General features: G+C 35.7%; 1 protein-coding gene and 1 non-coding gene across 2 annotated transcripts in view; one reads left to right on the top strand and one right to left on the bottom strand.

Moving 5' to 3' along the window:
• The window catches only part of NKAIN3 (sodium/potassium transporting ATPase interacting 3), a 559,837-nt gene that overhangs the window by 399,989 nt on the left and 137,314 nt on the right, over positions 1-22,534 (top strand). Inside the window, exon 4 of the mRNA XM_049782115.1 lies at positions 19,350-19,547. Within this exon, the coding sequence (XP_049638072.1) occupies positions 19,350-19,547 (198 nt within the window). The remainder of the gene's footprint in view (positions 1-19,349; positions 19,548-22,534) is intronic.
• On the bottom strand, positions 13,009-13,115 carry LOC126021399 (U6 spliceosomal RNA). Its single transcript, XR_007499917.1, has one exon. It is a non-coding gene; the product is annotated as a U6 spliceosomal RNA (small nuclear RNA).

The following is a 22,534-nucleotide window of genomic DNA, read 5'->3' as shown; positions in this document are numbered from 1 at the left end:
TGGTCTTTTTATTTGTAGTGTTTTATTTTTAACTTATTTTTAAATTTTTACTGAGGTACACAAACCCCCTCCCCATAAGTAAAGGGCTATGCAGCTTTCTTTAACACTTTAAAATAATATATATATTTTAGTAGGAAACTAACCATCAATATATATATAACCATATATAATATATATAACCATATAATATATATAACCATCAATTCTCATTTAATTCTATAAGATTTTAGTAGCCCGAGTATGACTTGTAAAAGAGGTATTAATTAGATGATTGTTGAATGAATCAAAGATTAATGAAAAAAATCTAGAAAGTTGAACAGAGATTGTTCTACTTATTTTACTTTTTTAATGTTTTCTTAGTGGATGAATGCTTTTATCTTCAATTCAAAGAAAAGGAGCTGAAAATTCAATGTTACTTATGGTATGGCTCTTGGCCATCTGTATTTCTTCTTTGGCAACCAACATTCTTAGAAGCATTTTAGTTATATCTAGCACTTATTTACTTTTTATATCACATGTGTAATATTTTGACTAACAGGAAACTAATTCAGACTATATTAAATATCTACTTAACATTTCTACATTTCAGATATCATGCTAAATTAATGGCCTTTTTATATTACACACATATCAACCCTATGAATATTTTGTTATTCATATTTAATAGTCTATAAAAGTATCCCTTTCTTTCTTTCTTTTTCTTACCATTCCCAGTTCATACTGAGAAGAGACTTCTCCCTTTTATTTTTTAATAAAATACAAGATGCTTGTCTCTCTTCCACGTCATAGAAACAAATGAAAGTAGTGCTATGTATATCATTGATTTTTGAAAGTTATGTTTAAGAATCAAATATTAAGGGGCTGGAGTGATAGCACAGCAGGCAGGGTGTTTGCCTTCCATCAAGTTGATCCAAATTCGATCCCTGTCATCCTAGATGTTTTCTCATCCTTGCCAGAGTGATTCCTGAGTGCAGAGTCAGAAACAATCCCTAAGTCGGGTGCGGCTTTACAAAAAAAAAAAAAAAAGAATGAAACATATTGATATGTTCTGCAAATCTGTGAAACACAGCAGTAAAGGTTAGGGGCTAATTTACTTCTACTGAACTTCTGGTCTATCTGCTAGGATGATAGATTAGCTCCTTCCTGACAATGAATTAATGGCAGGTGTGTAATATATGAAGCTATGTGACATATTAATCCATGGCACAAGAATCTTAGTTATAAAAGTGAGTCATTTTATAGAATATATATGAGAAAAACATTAATAAAATGATCAGGGGTTGCTTTATATATGGGTTTGTGGCCAGACCAAGCATTACTCAATGATTACTCATGGTTCTGCACTCAGGAATTAATTCTGAAGGACTCAGGGAACTATATGGGATATTGAGGACTAAACTCACATTGGCCATATTCATGACAAATGCCCAGCCCACACTACTGTCGCTCCAAATGATCTTAATTTATCATGCTTATCACCACTTTGCACACAGTTGACCTGAGTTCAATCACTGTCATCTTGTATGGTCCCCCAAGCCTGCCAGGAGGAATTTCTGAGTGAGATCAGAAGTTCTAAGCCAGGAATAACTCCTGAGCACTGCCTGATATCCCCCCCCCAAATCATAGTTTAATATTATCTAATGTGTGGTATTATTTGACCTTGAAATATATTTAAAATTAATGCCCTTCTAAGTAATAGGCATTAGAACATTATTAGATATAGGGGATTTTTCCCCCTTTGTCTAGAACCTAAATATCTAAAAGAGGAAACAAACAAGCAAAAAACCTTACAACTGTCAGAATTTTCTCTCGCTAGAAGTCTAACAAAAATTTACCTAGAAATTAACTTTGATTATTGATTTTGTCTAACACATAAAATTTCTCAGGGGACTCTATCCAGAGGTAAATTATCATTGGTTTCTTCTACCATAAAATTACTATAGCAGAAGGACATTTGTTCCAAAGATAATGCTAAAGTTTGCCGCAATTAAGGTTTTGAAATACAACTGAAGATAATTTTACACCAAGATTTTTATTAAATGTGTTGAGGCCTTCAATGTGATACAAAACAATATGATTTTCATATCTATCTGGTCTCAGTTGTTTATAGAAAAATGATTTCTCACAGGTATATTTCATTATTTTTTGTAAATACTTCAAGCAACGATTTTCCCAATAACATCAAAATATTTATCATAAAATATTAGACTTCTCAGAGTCAAAGGTGGTTTTCTCCCTGTGCTTTTCTGATTTTCCTTCAATTAGTTATTTCTGTCTCTTTAGATTGGCATCATGATATGAATCTTTTGAGCAGGCTATCTCCCAAATTGTGTTGAAGAGACCCAGTGGCCTCATTATTCTTGGCCAAACAGGTCAGTAGTTTAGTGCAGGGACCTGGGAATGTGTTGCTGCCGGGGTTCTGCAGTGTCCAGGATTTTTGAACACTTTGGTATTGAGGACTCTAAAACCAGACCCAGAAGTATGCAAGGTACTCCAAGGTTACATTCAATAATGTTGGTGGAATATGGTGCTGAAAAATGAACCTTGGTTGGAGGCATGCTAGGCATACACACTAATCACTGTATAATCTCTCACCCCATTAGTCTTTCAGTGAAACAAAAATTGTATGTTTCACTGTTTTACAAGCTTCATTGTTGTGATATTTATAATACCAAATGATGGACTACCCATCCATCAAATTTTATTAAGCTAATTTTGAATTCTATGTTTATCGAATCAGTGTCCAGTATTGTTATAAACAAATAATTTTTTTAAAAAGATGTTTGAATTTTATTAGATTAAAAATAAATACGTGGTTTTATCTTTATAGAAAATAGACTATAAATATAATTTAAATTTTTTACACTTACTAGACTAGTAATTTAATTTTCTTTGCCTAAGGATTCTTTATTGTTGTGAATCCAATGGCAATAAAGTATGAGTAAAAAGAATAAAGTTTATTATTTTACAGAACATGATTATCTTTTCTTTTATATATTAGACCTCAGGGGAGTGGATTTTTTAGGTTAGTGTAATATATTACTTGTAAAACAGTCTGAGCAAAAGTAACTGTTGTAAATAAATAACCATTTCTGTGTAATTATAAAACTGAACATATTTGATAAACAAATAATTCCTTAATACTGGATCATACATATGATATAACAGCTAGCTCAACAATGAAAATTACAGTAAAATAAATTATTCATTGATAAACTTTCAATAGACATTTTTGGGAGAAGTGTCTAGCTAGTACAGTCATTAAGGCATCTGCCTTGCACTTAGCTGGCCCAGGTTTGATCCAGATCACTAAATATAGTCCCTTGAGATATCCAGCAGTGATCTTGAATGCAGATCCAGAAATAACTCCTGACTACAGCTGGGTATTACCCAATACCGAAAATAAACCAAGAAGAAAAATCTTTATTCGGCATCCTGATAGGTTCAAAAGACTGAGTATATGCTTTGCATATTGGAATACAAGTTTTATCCTTACCACTCCCCATGCTTCTCTGAGCAAGTTTAGCAGTAACTTCTGAGAATGGACTAGGGAAGGCCACTATGAGCTGCTTTATGTGGCCAAAATTGTTTATTTTTTTTGTGTGTGTGGTTTTTGGGTCACACCCAGCAGTGCTCAGGGGTTATTTCTGGCTCCAGGCTCAGAAATTGCTCCTGGCAGGCACAGGGGACCATATGGGATGCCGGGATTCAAACCGATGACTTCCTGCATGAAAGTCAAACGCCTTACCTCCATGCTATCTTCCGGCCTCAAAATTGTTAATTTAATTAAAATGAATATATGAAAACTTTTAATGAATCTTATTGATTCAAGCCATCTATTTCCTTAATGCATTAAACCTGACTAAGAAGAAGGCCATTCAAACTTGGCATACTTACTTCATTTAAGTTAAAATATCTAACAAGATCTGAAGATAATCAATCATATCAAACTGGATGTAGTTGCAATAGATAAAAATGGACCTTCATTCTAAGTTCAGATTCTCCCCACAGCAGAGTGAATAATTCCCTCTTATACATAAAATTACCCTTATACAAACACAACAATAACAACAAATACACACTAAAATTTATATTAAATCCTAAAGACTCTAATTAAGCAACAAGAATGGACTAAAAGCATGTCCATCCCATGGCTATTATGTAAATTTACCCACAGCAGCCATCTAAGGCATTGTCTCTGAAACTTCTTCAGATCCTTGTCATCTGCAAGCCAACTACCTGGTTATTGTCTATCTTAAGATGGATGGAGATAATTACCTGCCAAAGAGGTTTTTACCACATCCAACTTTGCAGTTAATCAGATCTCTTTCCAGTATTCACATTTATTTTAGCAAAGGAAGCAATTAAGAAAAACAGACTTATTTTGTAAAAGGTTTTAAACCACTTCAACAGCCACATCCATGGTTAAAAATACCAACAGTAGGAATTTATCTATCTGCCTTCCAAAGAGGGAACAACACAAAGAATTTGTTTTTCTTAAAAATAAAAATATTCTTAACACATTAAAATTAGAATCTGTAGAACAAAAACGTAACTCAAGTAGTAGAGCACATGCTTTTCTTGTAGAAAGTCCTGGATTTGATAACCAAAACCATATGCAATGGTCCTCAAACTACGGCCCGCAGGCCACATATTGTATTTATTCCCATTTTGTTTCTTCACTTCTAAATAAGATATATGCAGTGTGCATAGAAATTTGTTCATAATTTTTGTTTTTACTATAATCTGGCCCTCCAACAGTCTGAAGGACAGTGAACTGGCCCCCTGTTTAAAAAGTTTGAGGACCCCTGCATGGTCTCCAAGAACTTGAAGGCCCGAAGGTCTCAAGAATAACTGAGAGTGAAAACTCCATCCTCCAAAAATTATCTGAGAAAACCTTCTACCAAAATAGAAAATAAAGTAGAAGATTTAATGCAATAATGAATTTAGTCCCAAGATAATGAATTTTGTTTTAAAAAATGAAGCAAAATATGCACGTAAGTGCACAAACACACACAAATCATGAATGCATCAAGCTATTAATCAAGCGCATTACCGCCAACATAGAGCACAAAAGTAACACAATTTTATGGTCTCAATCTCAATTAATATAAAAAGCATAGCACTGTAATAAAATAATTATTGATTAGCACAAAGACAAAGAAGCCAGATGTGTTGAATGAATAGTAATTAACTAAGTAAACTACAAGTGTTTAACATTCATAGATTACAAACAGAGGTATACATGTATTTCTACAGGCACATCTTAGAGACTTCGGGTACAGCAATTACATACCATAAAAGTCAATATCAAAGAATGTACAATATAAGTTCAGAAATAATTAGTAGTTGAGTCAGCATAGATACTTGAATGCTAAAATCCTTTGAAGCATTTTGAAGGTTGTTTGTACAGGGAAATCTGTTTTGATTTTGCTTAATATTAGGCTCTGATGCACATAAAATTTAGTCAAACCTATATAAATCTGTGGCCAGTAAATAGACAAGTGAAATATAAAAACAGATAAGAGAATTCATAATAGGACATTGTAACAGAACACGAACGATTTCCCAAAAGCTTCAGGTTTTTTTTTTTTTTTTTGCTTTATCCCATTTATGCTTTACTACAGAAAATATAGAAGATTGATAGCAAAGAGAAAATTCTCTGTTTTTTTTTTTTTTGTTTTTTTTTTTTTTTTTTGTCACACCCGGCAGTGCTCAGGAATTATTCCTGGCTCTACGCTCAGAAATCGTTCCTGGCAGGCTCAGGGGACCATATGGGATGCTGGGATTTGAACCACCATCCTTCTGCACCTAAGGCAAACGCCCCACCACTGTGCTATCTCTCTGCCCCGAGAAAATTCTCTTACCCTACTAAGTATAAAAGATTTTAATTGGGGACCAGAGAGATATCATGGAGGTGGGGCATTTGCCTTGCATGCAGAAGGACAGTGGTTTGAAACCCGGCATCCCATATGGTTACCCCAGCTTGCCAGGAGCTATTTTTTTTTTATAATAGCTTATTTTTATTGAAGATCAGAAGTTAATATACGGTTAACATTATTTCTGCACACAAAACCAACCCGGTCAGCCTCCCCTCGGCTCCGGCCTTGGGGCGGGCGCCGGCGGAAAAAAAAAAAAAAAAAGCTTCAGGTTTTTAATCAGCTTCTCATGGTGCCACATCTTTACATTTTTCTTTTCTTATTTTTCTTTCTGGGCTACACCCTGTGATGCTCAGGGGTACTCCTGGCTCTTAGCTCAAAAATCACTCCTGGCCTGGGGGACTATATGGGACACTGGGGGATGGAATCGTGGTCCGTCCTAGGTCAGCCGCGTGCAAGACAGACAGGCCTTACCACTTTGCTCCACCACTCCGGCCCCATCTTTTCTAGATAGCTTTGATCAAGTCTTCTACTCAGAGATTTAGTCAGATCACTTCTTTCATTGATACTAAAGAGTCATATTATCTTTACTGCAATTTAGATGATAACCTGGTTATCAAAGTGTTAATACTTCTAGTACAACATTATTTTGTCTTCACGAACATACCAATGTGCTCTAGAACCTCTATCGCAAATTTAAGGTGACCATTAGTCCGCCTCTTTCTTCTACCTCAACTACCTTCTACATTTACTAAGCTAAAGCCATAGGTTTGTCATCATTCCATACTATGTTCTCTGTTTTGTTTCTCTGTATACCATAGGTGAGTGAGATTACCTGGTATTTGTCTTTCTTCCTCTGAAAAACTTCACATACATGATGCTGTCTGGTTCCATTCAAATTGCAGAAAGCTGCAAAAATTCATCCTATCTTACGTGTTCATAGTCTTCCATCATGCATACCATAAATTCTTTATCCATTCATCTGTTGTTGAACACTTGGGTTGTTCCTATATTCTGCCAGGTATAATTAGCACTGCAGTGATATAGCTGTGTGCACATATCTCTTCAAAAGGTGATTTTTGTGTGGTCTTGGGGTGGATGCCTAAGAGTGCAAGCCCTATTCTTAGTTTGTTTTTTTTTATCTCTGTACTGTTTTCTATAGAAGCTGAACCAGTTGACTTTTCAGCAACAATGAATGAGGACTAATTTCTTAGACATTCCACCAAAAGTAGTATAAGATGAGATACCTCATTGTCATTTGGAGTGGGTATCCACACTCAGTAGAACTAAGGGCTTGCTCCCTTAGTTTTGCTTGGGAATCCTCTAGGCAATACTCAGGGGAACTTCAATATGCAGTTACCAGGGATTGAACTTGGTTGACCACATCCAAGGCAAATTGCCTTACTTGCTATACTAACTCTGGATCCTCGCTATCCTTTTGAATTTTCTGTTTATAAGTGATGACAAACACTTTTTTTCTCATGTCTATTGCCCATCTGTGTCTGTTCTTGTCACCTATATTTTGTAATACTATTTTTATGTGTTAAGCTTTTGTGTGTGCTTTAAATATTTTGAATATTAGTCCTTTACCTTATATACGACGTGCAACTATTTTCTCTATTCATTATGGTGCCTTTTAATTTTAACCCATATTTCTTGTTTATGCAAAGTTCTTTGGTTTCATTTAGTCCTACTGCATTTTGACTTTGTCATCTTTGTTAATAGAACCAAATCATACAAGTTATAACTGAGTTATATCTTATATAATCTAGGAGAATTCTGGCTTAATCTCAGGGTCTAATCTACCTAAAGTTAATTTTGAGTATCCTGTGAGACATTTTATATTTTGTTGTCCAGGTTTCAAGCACCATATTTATAGAGGATTTCATTGCCACTTCATGCACCCAGATCTACTATAATTATTCATTGTTCATATATATGAAGCTTTAACTCTGGGCTCTAAATTCTATTTCATTGGTTTGAAACATATGCTGCGGTTTCCAATGAAGACCATCATTTATTTGTCATGCTATTATAGTCATTGACCTGATATTACAGTCATGTAATATGTATAATATTATAGTCATTGTGTGGTCACAGAGCAAGCAAAATAAATAGAGGGGCAGATTCTTCACTCCGTCTTGTCAGTAGCATGGCTCAATGACAATTAATTCTAGGGGCCAGAGAGATATCATGGAGGTAGGGTATTGGTCTTGCATTCAGAAGGACAGTGGTTCGATACCCATCATCCCATATGGTCCCCTAAGCCTGCCAGGAGTGATTTCTGAGTATAGAGCCAGGAATAACCCATGAGCACTGCTGGGTGTGACCCAATAATAAATATGATATATATAGTAATCAGGAAAAGACATTCTTCTTGTTAGCATAACTAAGTAAATATAGGATAGAAATTCACAGTAAATTCAGAAACATAGCTTGAGAATTAATGACTTCATTTAAAAAATGTGATTAGCCTATTAGGCAATGCATTTATGAGAACACTATTGTATTCCAACTTAAAGTTTAATATTTTTAAATGATAAATATCTTTATTGCTTAAAATATATTTAGCCTTTCCATACAAAAATCCAGCAACTTTCTTTAATTTTTTAATTAAAAAGTAATTATTGAGCTATTGTGAGGAGCATAACTCATAAAAAGCAGTGATTATAGTTGGCTTATAAGCTGTCGTTTTATAGTTTAATTTCTAATAAGTAAAAAAATCATCATCAAAAACATTGTTAGTGGCCAGAGAGATAGTACAGGAGGTTAGGTACATATTTTGTGTGGCTGAACACCCTGGATAAGTCCTGACATTAGTGCCCAAGAGCACTTCCAGGAGTGTTTCCTAAGCACAAAGCCAGTAGTTAGTCCTGAGAACTGCTGATTTTAGCTAAAAACAAACCAAAATGGAATGTGTTTCTTTGCACTCAAATAAAAATATATAATCACGTAAAAAAAATTAGACATTTGACTGCAAATAAGGAAAGTTATATTGCCCAAATTTTTCAGTATTCAGAATGATTTTTCTGAGATGATTTGCTGAGATTAAAAATACAAAGCAGGGGCCTGGAGAGATAGCAGAGCAGCGTTTGCCTTGCAAGCAGCCGATTCAGGACCAAAGGTGGTTGGTTCAATCCCAGTGTCCCATATGGTCCCCCGTGCCTGCCAGGAGCTATTTCTGAGCAGACAGCCAGGAGTAACCCCTGAGCAATGCCGGGTGTGGCCTCCCCCCCAAAAAAAAATACAAAAATAAATACAAAGCAGTTGGGGAGGAGCAGAGGGAGAGGCTGGGCAGATAGCTGGTTTCCGGTGCCTTGATCCTGGAGGCCAGCTCTTCCCAGGTTTGGGGTTAGGGGACACCCCATGCTGGAGTCCTAATCCCTAGCTTGGGGGGTGTGCTGGGAGGCTTGGCAGGTCCCCAGCCATTCCCCTATTTCTCCCCTGGACTCTAGGCCTGGTCCTAGTGCCACCTCGGGTGGCCTGCTGTGGACTCCAGGTGGACTCTATTAGGGGTCCCCAGGCTTTCCCCCTCCCTACTCTATGGGGGAGGAGCAAAAGAAGGGGCCGGGCAGATAACTGGCTTCCGGTGCCTTGATCCTGGAGGCCAGCTCTTCCCAGGTATGGGTTTAGGGGACAGCCCATTCCAGAGGCCTACTCCCTAGTTTGGGGATGCTGGGAGGCTTGGCAGGCCCCCAGCAGTTCCCCTATTTCTCCCCTACTCCAGGTCTTCCCTGGTTGCCAGTCCAGGTGGACTCTATAGTGGTCCTCAGGCTTTCCCCTTTTCTGTCCCTAAGGGGGGGGGACACATGGGGTGGATGGCGGGCTGATGCAGCACTGGTATATGTCAGGACATTATATTGTGACATTCACTGGTATTTTTCTTTCTCATTGGTCTCCATTTCTAAAACTGCGCAGGGGCCCTAGCCCCTGCCCGTACCATATATATTTAAAATAAAAATGGGAGGATAGACTCTCAGGCTGAGAAGAGACCAGTTCTGGTGGGGATACCATATTTGAATATTGTAGATATATTCCCTCAACCACTATAACTATTATTGTATATCCCCTTAAGTGGTGACAATTGTGTCCACTGTCTTAAGTTAGAGTGTTTATTTTCCCCACTTTTTATCTTTTTTTTCTCTTTGTGACTGTTCATAAGGAATTTTGGTGAAAAAGACCCTCAGTTTAATGCTTATGTTTGAACCAGGTCACAGGGATTGTTGAACTTGTTCTTGTAGCCCACTTTTGCACTGATAACACCAGGTAGCATTATTCCTTGTTTGCATGGGCACATTAAAATGGAAAATACTATACATACAAATAAGTTCTTATCTAATAGAGATAGGAACACACAAATCTTGTGGTGCAATGGGACCTTACACCCTGAACATTGACATGATGACCTGGCACAGGTCTCAGAGGTTTGGGCATTCTCCATTCACCCCTGAACCAGGGAAGCCATCTATGAAACATCCAAAGTTATCTATGACATCACGTGGAAGCAATCCTTTACCAGGGAAGACCCTATTGCTGCTCTGACATTGATTTACTCAAAAGAGTCTTCCCTTATTACTGAGAATATTTAAACAACAGTAATGACCTGCGTACTGGACAGGGCTTTCTGCATTGCCCTTTAAGTGTGAGTTGAAATTAGACGATGCTCCATAACATCCTGACTTCAATGTAGGATATACAGATTCCAGTATCTTCAATACAGAAACATGATGCCAACAACAGAGACTCTGTGAAAAATAAAATTGTATTGGCACTACAGACAATGACCTGGATTGGACAAACTAGTTTGTCTGGAGCCTAGAATTGGTCTTATGTCAGGAAACTTCAGGGGTAAGGTCTCCTTGTATTTAGGCCAAGGTTTTTCCTTTCCATGTCCCCCATACTTTGGTGGGCCTATGCAAATGATAATTGCCACTCTAACACTGTTTTTACTGTGCTCCATTGACTCTAAACCTTTTAGAAACCACTAGTAAAACCATCTAGAACTGCACTTTTGTTTTTGTTTAGTTTTAATTTCCATTCTTGAATATTTATGTTGGTGAAAAAGAAAGGGAAATAAAATTATACCCTAATATCAATATTAAAAAATACATATGTGTTCAGGAGAGAATCCATACTTCTTCTAAAGGGGAAAATAAACATAATTTATATATTTTTCAATTAGCTTAAGTTATCAATGTTAGTATGTGTGACTCCACCCCAGATTTACATGTAACTACCTACAAGGCCCGCCCATTCCTAGGAGGGGTTTTGGGGAGCAGATAATGTACCTGCAAGACCCTGCCCATTCCTGGGAGGGTTCTTGGGAATGTTAGATAAGGCCTTTGACCCAGGGGATTAGGGTCTTTGCCAGCATGGAGAGGAGGAGACATGGCTGGAAAAGCGAAGACACAGGGCAAGCTAAGGATAGCATGCATAAATGGTTAAGATTGACCACACATGTGGTGAATAGGGTATTAATAAAGCTTATACTTCCTGAAGCCTGCTTGTGAGTGAGATTTCTACCTGCCACTCTCATGAACCATCAGACCCACTGGCTGAAGTAGGTTGCAGAGCCACGTGGCCTGGGATGGCAGAGAAAGGTCTCTCCATCCATCCATCCATCTCCATCCAGCTCCATCATAAGGGCAGTAACCCTACAAGTATGTACAAGAATGTAAATGTTCACTTATGTTAGGTGCAAAATGTATCATGCAATGTCTATCATAAATGTTTCTATATTTCTCTACCACAGTCTATTCGTTGAATCCCCTTTATTCTGTTAGCTTACTCTCACCCATTTGGTAAATGCAGTACAGAGTTCAGAATCAAATTATTTGTTTTAGTTGAACATTGTTGGTTCCTTTAGTTTGTTTCTTTAAATACTAAATCTACAGGATCAGTGTAATAGCACAGAGAAAATTTAAGAGGAGAATATATATAGGCCTATATATGTATACAAGTATGTTTTATTCTAAAAAAGGAAATATTGGCTTTGTGCTAAAATATATTAGAGGTACTGCTTAAACCCATTAGCATGTAAATGATTATAATAAAAATCTCTAAAAAAAAGAAAAAAATGTTGCACTGTCTCCCTAAGCAATAAAAGTTAAACCATTGAACTTGAACTATTTATAGCCAAAGTTATTTGTAAGTGGATTTGGTATGATCAATACCTTTGATGAACTAGAAACTAAATAGTTCCTCAAATTACCAATCATATAAAATGAGAAATAAATAAAAAATTTAATAACTAAAATAATACAAAGCAGAAAATAGCACTGGTTTTAAGACAGTGAGATGAGAAGAATGAGGATGAAAGAGAGTTCTGCTATGAAGATGAATAGGGCATACGAAGACCAATGGTTTACAAAGAAAACTTCATTCTGAGAATAAAAAGTTTAGTATCATGGAGTAACAAACGTAAAGCAGGAAGTGACTCTAGAGAAGTAAATAGGATCAGAGTATGTGAAGGCCATTCATTGAACACCAAGAAGTATATGTTTTTCCTTGGGCTAATGAAATGCCATTGGGATATTTTAAGCAACTGGGACATAGATGAATTTAATTTTTTTTAAAAGGGGCCTAAGCAAAAGCATAATGGTAGAGCATTTGCCTTCCATGCGGCTGACCCTTGACGGACCTGGGTTCTATTCCTGGAGTCCCATATGGTCCCCCAAGCCAGGAGCGATTTTTAAGTACATAGTCAGGAGTAATCCTGAGTGTCACTGGGTGTGGCACAAAAACAAAACAAACAAAATTTTAAAAAGAAAAATTACTAGTTGGAAAAAGGAAAATAAGTGCAGGACTTAAGGCACTTGCCCTAAAAATGGCCATCTCAGGTTCTGCCTCTGTCACAGCATATGATATCCTGTGTAATTCCAGGAGTGATCCTAGGTCAGAAATAAGCCCTGAGTAAAGACTAGATGTGGACTCTAAATATGAACAGAAGGAAAATAAATTTGAAGAGAATAAGAGAAAATATCAAGGGTTTGTCCAACTCTCTCAACTGTTTCAATAAAAACAATGGTTGAAAAAACTATTTCATATATAAAATTAAAATTTATGTCATGTTTATATGTCACATATTTATATGCTAAATACACATGTAACTTTTCTTTTTTTTTTTTTTAAAAATATGGAACGCTTCACGAATTTGCGTGTCATCCTTGCGCAGGGGCCATGCTAATCTTCTCTGTATCGTTCCAATTTTAGTATATGTGCTGCCGAAGCGAGCACACATGTAACTTTTCTAACAAAGTAAAACTTTTTCATTTTAAAATCTACAATTTTTATTCTTGTTAATTGAGTTACAAAGTTACAACGATATCAATGTTTTTTTTTAGGCGTGTATTGTGCCACCACCAATTCCTTCACTAGTGTCCACTTCCCACCACAAACGTCCCCAGTTTCTTTCTCTCACTTCTCTGCCTCTATTGCAGGTACTTTTTTTTTTCTTCCTTAAGGCACTATGGTTTAAGATTCTATTGTTGCAAGTAAGGCATCATACATATTACTTTACCTCTTTTCAGTGCTATATCCTCCTCAGAGTGAGCACTGCCCTTCATCATTGTTCCCTTCCCTGCTTTGCCCTCTCTATCCCCATGGCAAACATTCAACTGAAAACCAGTTCTTGAGCTCTTCGTTACTGTTATGTTTGGACATTCGTTATTATCCAACTACTTCTCTATATACCATATATTAAAGAGATAATTTTAACACAGTTAAAATTTGTATGTATTCTTTTCCAATCCTTTCCTTATTCATTATTTACTTAGTTTTATTTGTGTATAAATTCCTAAACTAGTTTTAGTAATTTTGGGCAAATTTTGAAACTTAACATAAAGTCTTAACATTCATAGTTTTTATAAATTGATTCTTTTTTGTTAATATATTTAATTATGAATTTTAATTATAATATATAAATATTAATCACATATACTTTTTAATATATGTATCCCAATTTAAATTATTTCTAAAAATAAAAATAAATATAAAATATTTATACTTTACACTTATAGAATTGGATACATACCAATTTATTAATTTTTAAATACTTTCAAAGAGATAGCTTTCAAGTTTTAATATTCATAAAGAAGTATATATATGTAAGCTAAAATATACATAGTGGTAAGTATGTAAGCCACTGCTGTGTAAGGTTAGTCATTGCCCTGCTCATGAGTGACTATCACATGATACGTGGAAAATGACTTGGACCATTGACCCTTGAATAGCACAAATTTGAACAGATTTTTTTCCACTTATACATGGTTCATTTTCTTGAAAACATAAGCTTATAATGTAGATACATTACAATAAGGTAGATGTATTTATCTTTTTTAGATTTTTGTAACATTTTAATTTCTTTAGTTTGCTTTATTTTGAGTACTATATACAATTCATATTCTGTATGAAATATGTGACCAGTAAAGTTTTATATCACTATAGGCTGTTAGCCTAAAATCTCAAGACTTGGAATTTTATCAAATTTTAGTTCCTTCCAGAACTGCAATATTTTCTACCCTTTTGGAAGTTCACTGATGTTCTGGACTATTATATATAATAGTTTCTGCCCTTGCCCATAAACTCTAGATACCAATAGCAATGATGTCTAGCATATACCATTCTGCAAATCACTTCCCTGAATAACTCTCCTTCTCTAGTTCCTTATATTTCAACCTACTAAATTCATATGCATATGCACATGTATGACATATCTCAGGCAAGCAAAGATTTAAACTGATGAGTTTTTTCTATTTGAAGTTATTTTTAGGTGTACTTCAGTGAGAACATTACTTGTTAGCATCTATTTGACCATTCTCTAGAAATTGAATCCCAAAGCAATGCCGAAAGTCCTGTAATAGATAAGATTTTAGGTAAGAGTATGTAAAAAATTGGAAATAGCAATGAATTTTGAGGTTTTTGTCAGTTCATCCTAAACCTGACGTATTTTATTAAAATGGGAAATAATGTATAACTCGTGTATGGCTGTAAGATTAACTTTAAGAGATTAAATCTGATGAACGCGAAACAGAAGAATTATTGTGCCTTTTGCCTTTAGGTAAATTGCCTTGTGTTAAACTGAATCCACTAGCTAAAGCAATTCTTTTTCTGTAATAGAAGTTCATTCAGAGTATAAGTACAAGTAATACATGTAGCAAGCCAACAACAACAATGAAAAAAGATTTTAAATGTTTTTATTATCAATAAAGTGCTGTAACTGTGAAAGTAACTGAATTATATATTTCACACCCCAAAAAAGATGCAAAATGTTTCCTATTGATATTATCTGAGGCATATTCATAATGGCACATTGAATTCTGTATATTGATAAAATGTGAAACTGTCGAGTGACTTTGCTAACTAAAATGAACTGCAAGTGTTTTCAACTTTGTGATTTATGTCCCATGTACAAGAATGAATCGAGAGGGTTCCCCACTGTCCTTGCTCAAAACTCTCAGATTGGTTATTTTCAGCCTCAGATCCATAGGCAAGCAGAGGTTTTCTACTTAAACCCAGATTCTCTAAATTTTCAGATTTTCCAATCTGAGAGTACTATGCCACAATCATGATGAAGAGGGGGAGGTTTTGGCATATTTCTCTTTCTCCTCCATTGCTTTTGGCTCATGAATAGTCAAATAAAGACCAGAGGTGGCAAAAGGTGTTTAACAGCAGTACATCTTTCTATGTAAATGGGAGAAACCCGGAAAAACTGAATAACTCAGCAAATGATTTTAATGCCTGACTTAAATATGGCTAGGGACAAACTGTTCAGAATGGATAAATTTATCCAGATTACCAGGAAAATGACAACAGGATGTGACCGTTACTCCTTTCCTCTTGATAAGATGAATTAAAGAGTTTTGGTTTTCCTAATAAAATGTGAGAGATGTCTCAAAAAGTGACATTTTGTTTTGGCTCTTACAAAGGAGAAACCTCTACCCATCTTTGAGAATATCCCATGTGAAATAGTCCATCTCTTAAAAAAGCATAATTGTGAGTGGATATATTTTGTTCCCATACATCCCTGAGGTGGGGACTGTCATTAGAGGGATATTGGAAGGCACAACTGAGTGGTGTTTGCATTATCCAATCCATGAACAGATTCTGGTTTTTTCAGAAGAGGCAATGGATGGTGCCCACTTCAACATGTATTCCTGATAGAAGTGACAATGGAGATTGCTGGGAGTGGGAGTGCTGGTTGCAAAAACCTTATTTTGCGGCCACAACTTCCCTGTTGGACCAGTGTCCTGAGTCCTGGGTCATCTAACCTTATCTCATCATATACTTTCTTTCTCCTCTTATACATACCACTGTTGTTTTCAATTTTGTAGAGTCAAGAAGTTGTTCATTTTGACCTATTGTGTAGCCAAAAATCATTATGAATGAATGCTGACATAGTAGAAAAGCATGTAGAGTATTTACTTTGCAAATAGCCAACTGGATTTGTTCTCCAGGATGCCATGTGGTTCTCTAAACTCTTCAGGAGTGATCCCTGAATGTAGAGCCAAGAATAAGTCCTGAGCACCACCCAGGTGTGGTTTAAAACAAAAAATAATATATTTTTATAAATTTATAAGCTCTTTTAAAAATTTTTTATTGTGACCAATGTGAATTACAAGTCTTTCACAGTTATATTTAAAGTACATAGTGACAGTGAATTAGGGCTATTCCAACCACCAGTGTTGTCCTTCCTCCACCCTTGTACCAAGCATGCATCCCATACCTCCCCCATTTCCCTCTAGTGTAACATGTCCCTTTGTATATAACTTATATATAACTGCTAGTATAACAGGTACCCTTTGTATATAACTTGTACATTGGGTATCTTGATTCTGTTGTAATTGACTTTGAGTTTGGTATTTAGGTCTGATTATTTTTTATTTCCACTCAATGTTCATGCGACTGTTTTTTTTTTTTCTGGTACTATCCATTCCCCCCCCCCCAATTTATGAGGCAGAACAAGATGATTCAAGCTCTATGGTTCTGTTGGGAAAACAAAGGAGAAAAAAAGAAAAAGCCAAAAAAATGAAAGCTGGGAGGAGTCCATCTAGGAACTATCAATATCAATTTAAAAGAAGAAAGAGAAAAGAAAAAAAAACAAGCACAATAAAACACAACAGCAATAATGAACAACTAAACATAAACAATAAGAAAGAAAAAAAGGAGGGGTGATGTGTCAAGGTTTTGTGTGTGACATTTGTTTTTATTTTGTTTTGCTTTGCTTTGTTTTTGCATAGGCATAGTAAATATTGGGGAAATTAGAAAGGGAATTCCTTGGCCTAAGAGATACAGGGTTTCTCCACCTTTAAAACATACTGCTATGGAAACTACTACAGACTCTATATATGCTCATTTTCACACCCCAAGTTCTTTTTATGGTGCCAGGAAATGTTCTGTTCAGTAGTGGTTGACAAAATCAGTCCCCTATGATTAGAGATCTTGGTATTTGCACAGGTCATAGGATAGAGTCTTTCTTTATGGCTCTAGAAGTTCTGCACCTCTAGAAGTTCTTGCACCTTGTTGTAGTCAGTCTTCTGTAATTAGTGATCTTGATTTTTGCACAGATGCTCAGTCGAAGTGTAGGATAGAGTCTTTCTTTATAGTTCCAGAAGTTCTGCTCAGTCATGGTTGTCAAAGTCAGACCTCTGGAATTAGAGATCTTGGTTTTGGTACAAATCCTAGGCCAAAGCCTAAGCTAAAAAAAAATATTTTTTAAAAATCTTATTATTTTCATCTTTTGTGACAAGAATTGTATAAAAAATAATGTCTCTTTAGCAAAAAATCCCAGGATATTGCTTCTGCTGAGGACTCTGACTTTTTGTTTTGATATGGAAAAGTCAAACGATTATCTTTCTTGTTCTTCTCACATGTAGTTGATTGGTTTTAGTTTTATTTATTCTTAAATACTGGAAATGAATAAAAACTATCTTCAGAGTAGGAATAATAGTGAACAGTTGAGAGATAAAACATAGTAGAAAATGGTATAGCAAAATATTCTGACTAAATATGAAGATTTACTAGATAAAATTTGAGCTCTATACCAAGTTAGCAAAATATTTAAAACATTTATTAATTAAATTGGACAATTATTTTACCTTTCAATAGCTTATCTCACCTCACTTTCTTACTTAACTTAGTTTCCAAAGCTACCATGTAACAAGCTCAGCATCTCTAAAACCAAAAATTTATAATCTCACAGTTTTAGAGACTAGAAGTCAGAAATTCATTTGGAAAAACTATAATTTTAGTTTATTATTATGTGTTCCAGAGTCTCTAACTATTTGGAGCTTTGTGGAAGAATCTTGCCCCTCTCTTTTCTACCTTTTAGTGTCTATGAAGTCAGTCATTCTTACTACATCACTTCAATTGACTGTAGTTTCATTGACTTCTCTTATTTTTTATGTCTAATGTCTCTGCCTCTCTCCCTATAATAGAATGTATAATAGAATGTATCTTGGATTTACTCAGAAAAATCCAGAATAATCTTCTTCTTTCTCAAACCTTAGCTTAATCTATACAACAAAGTACTTCCTTTATTGTCATATAAGATAAATTGCATAGAGTCTAAAAAGAAAATTTCAATATATTTGAAGAACAATTATTTAATTTACTGTAAATTATTTTTCTAATAATATCTATATGAACATTATAGAATATGTTGAATTAAAATACCTAAGATAATATCTAGTAGAGAATTAAATTCTCAAGAATTTTAGCTATGATGGTAATGGTTTTGCCAGTGTAACTAACATTGCAGACAAAAAATTTTAAAAGGAATAAGATTAATTTTTAATTATTATAAGTACAGAGTTTTGTTTCTGAACTTTTGTTATATGAAGACCTTAAGATGTGACCATTCGGGGCCGGGCGGTGGCGCTGGAGGTAAGGTGCCTGCCTTACCTGCGCTAGCCTAGGAGACGGACCGCGGTTCGATCCCCCGGCGTCCCATATGGCCCCCCAAGCCAGGAGCGACTTCTGAGCGCATAGCCAGGAGTAACCCCTGAGCGTTACCGGGTGTGGCCCAAAAACCAAAAACCAAAAAAAAAAAAAAAAAAAAAGATGTGACCATTCGGGGCCCGGAGAGATAGCACAGCGGCGTTTGCCTTGCAAGCAGCCGATCCAGGACCTAAGGTGGTTGGTTCTAATCCCGGTGTCCCATATGGTCCCCCGTGCCTGCCAGGAGCTATTTCTGAGCAGACAGCCAGGAGTAACCCCTGAGCACCGCCGGGTGTAACCCAAAACCAAAAAAAAAAAAAAAAAAAAAAAAAGATGTGACCATTCATAGGGTTTTATTTTGACATCCTACAATTAGTTTAGCATATAATATACATAGTCAATTTGATCTTTGTCTTTTGTTAGTTTTCATTCAAAAGTCAAGTCCTTTTAACATCATCCATCCTAAGTTCTTTCTAACTAAACACTGTGGTGTGCTATGATTTTCTCCATTTACTTTCTCTTCTTTCTATCTAGGATACAGATCTAATGACATTCAACATCTCTGTACACCGGTCATGGTGGAGAGAACACGGGCCTGGCTGTGTCCGAAGAGTGCTGCCTCCATCAGCTCATGGTATGATGGATGATTACACCTATGTTTCTGTCACAGACTGCTTCATAGACTTCCAGTACCTGGAAGTCATTCACAGTGCTCTCCAAATACTACTCTCGGTATGTATCACACTTATGTCATTGTCTAATTAGTTTGCCCTTTACTGTCACCTTTGCCTAATATTTTCTCTACACAAGTTTTGTGATACTTAAATTCTTGGGGAATATTCATTAAGTACTAGAAGTAATTGCGATTGTGTTAATATCAGTTATACTTCCTGTCATTTTACATCATTTTCCCCATGGCATCTCTCTGCTTTCAGAGCTAATTAATTACTATGGTTTTTAACTTGCAGTATGAGGTAAAATAGTATCAACCATTTTTTCCCAAAGTAGTGTATTATCTATTCTTTACCTGGGGCTCTTCGGCTGGAAGTCACTTCTACTGTGACTTTTCTACTAATACATTCCTTCACATGTACTCATTAGTGTGGAGGAAAAAACGTGGAAACATACCCAATAACTTGCTCAAGAGTGTCGAATGTCACTTTCTTAAGAAAATAATTCTGCAGAAAGCTTTAATATGTCTGTACTTAAAATTTGGTGCAAGAATACAGATTCAGTATAGAAGCAAACAAACTAGAAAAAATCTATATTTAACCCACAGTGGATTTATGTAATGAGAATCCATTATTCTTAACTTCCTACCACCAGATTATCCCACACATATCATCCGTGTGGAATAGAATCAATGTCAGATATATAACTGTCTTTAAGAATGGTGTTGTGGGTCCGGAGAGATAGCACAGCGGCGTTTGCCTTGCAAGCAGCTGATCCAGAACCAAAGGTGGTTGGTTCGAATCCCGGTGTCCCATATGGTCCTCCGTGCCTGCCAGGAGCGATTTCTGAGCATGGAGCCAGGAGGAACCCTTGAGCACTGCCGGGTGTGACCCAAAAACCAAAAAAAAAAAGAAAAGAAAAGAATGGTGTTGTGGGGCCGAAGATATAGCATGGAGGTAGGGCGTTTGCCTTCCATGCAGAAGGACAGTGTTTCGAATTCCAGCATATATTCCATATGGTCCCCTGAGCCTGCCAGGAGCGATTTCTGAGCATGGAGCCAGGAGGAACCCCTGAGCACTGTCGGGTGTGACCCAAAAACCAATAAAATAAAAAATAATACAAAAAAGAATGGTGTTGCTTTGAGATTTAACTTTGAGTTAAATTTTCTTTTGAGTCAAAAATATAATATATAATTCACTTAAACCACCCGTCTCTGTTCTGACCAACTGGTTATAGTTAAAGTTAGAATTCAAAAAATACAAATTCAGTAATAAATGACAGAAATATAAGTGTTATATAGCAGTGAGTAATGTACCTCAAAATCATTTCTAAGAACCTATAGAAGGCCTTGTTAGAACTTATTCATTGTGTTATATACTGCTATGTATCATGTAACTCCAAATGAAAATTTCTTTTAAAAGTCTATTATATTATAGCTTTGAGTTCTATAGGCCAAAAATTTGTGAGAACTAGAAGATTACTTCTACTCCACATGATATTGGTTATAAATGCTCAGGAGAGTCTTTTGACCATAAACTCTACTGGAGGTAGAATATTCAAGAAGTATTATAACTTAGATCTTAGTCAGTGTAGATGGAGGTATCAAACAGTGAGTATACCAGAAGGCATGGGTGGCCTTTTAGCAACGGATAGAAGTTATCATTTCATTTAAACAATCTGTTAATGCTTTTCTTTAACCTACATATTTCCTGTTTCTAAATAACATTTTAGAGCACATCTGAGTTACAATTTTCTGGTATGACTAAAGATTAGACCTTCAAAAATTAAAAACAATTTTAATGTTCTAGTTCAGTGAAAGGAAAAGTTTACATAGATTCAAAGTTATGTTTGAATATTGAAATTTTTTCTTTCAGAAATGTACAAGGAATCCCATTATTCTTGGTTTCTTACTATATATATATACATATATGTATAAGTGTTATTGGCTTTTCAATATTTATTCTTATTTCCTGATTTTTGTCTTTCTTTATTATCCTTAAAAACTGCACTCAAATCTGTGATGATATATTTGTACTTATGTATTTATATATAAATGTATATATTTTACACTTTGTACTATAAAATATGGAAGCAAATTTTCTTTTAATAATTTTTATTTCACTTAAATATAGAATACTATATATCATAAACTAATTTCCAAAGGTTCTTAGTAATTTCATAACACAGAAAAGATTTTCCTAAAATCTTACATAAAAATAAAAAGGTGGAAAAAAATCAAGTTTTCTTCACATGATTTTATTCTGAGGGGGAGAAAGGTAATGAAAGATAGAGGGTATCTTTGTTGACCTAACCTCACCTATATCAGAACTTCTGCAAACTGTTAGCAATACTGACTTGAAGATCACGATGGAATCCAAATTAAGACTGTATAAGAGGAAGGACTGAATTGAACCCCAAATGGAGTTAGTAAATCACAATAGCAATAGCTAGGATCAGGCTATGAGATATTAGTCTTCCACTCATCTAATTGCTGCTAAGTCAGCTCAGCAGCTCATCATTTCTCTCTGAAGAATGGTAACCATGGGCCCGAAGAGATAGCACAGCGACGTTTGCCTTGCAAGCAGCCAATCCAGGACCAAAGGTGGTTGGTTCGAATCCCGGTATCCCATATGGTCCTCCGTGCCTGCCAGGAGCTACTTCTGAGCAAACAGCCAGGAGTAACCCCTGAGCACTGCCGGGTGTGGCCCAAAAAAAAAAAAAAAAAAAAAAAAAAAAAAAAAAAAAAAAAAAAAAACAAAAAAAGAATGGTAACCAATAACTTCCTAGTCTCTTATGTCCAAATCTATGCCACCCACCATCATACATGCACTTGATACCAGAAACATAATTACAACAGACAAATCTAAGCACTTTTTCTACTTTGTCTACTTTTTATACCTCCATAATTCCTGTGACTTTATGAAAGAAAACTAAATTGGTACCTTATGTTAGGTGCTGAGGTGTTCCTAAACAGTTCCTTTTCTCAATCAGACTTGAAACCTGTTTGCCTCAAAGGGATCCATTTTTCCATATCTACAGAACATGAC

Source organism: Suncus etruscus, chromosome 10 (genome assembly GCF_024139225.1).
Source record: "Suncus etruscus isolate mSunEtr1 chromosome 10, mSunEtr1.pri.cur, whole genome shotgun sequence".
Classification (NCBI taxonomy): Eukaryota; Metazoa; Chordata; class Mammalia; order Eulipotyphla; family Soricidae; genus Suncus; species Suncus etruscus.
The sequence above is the reverse complement of the archived record's forward strand: the minus strand, read 5'-3'. Positions and strand labels throughout refer to the sequence as shown.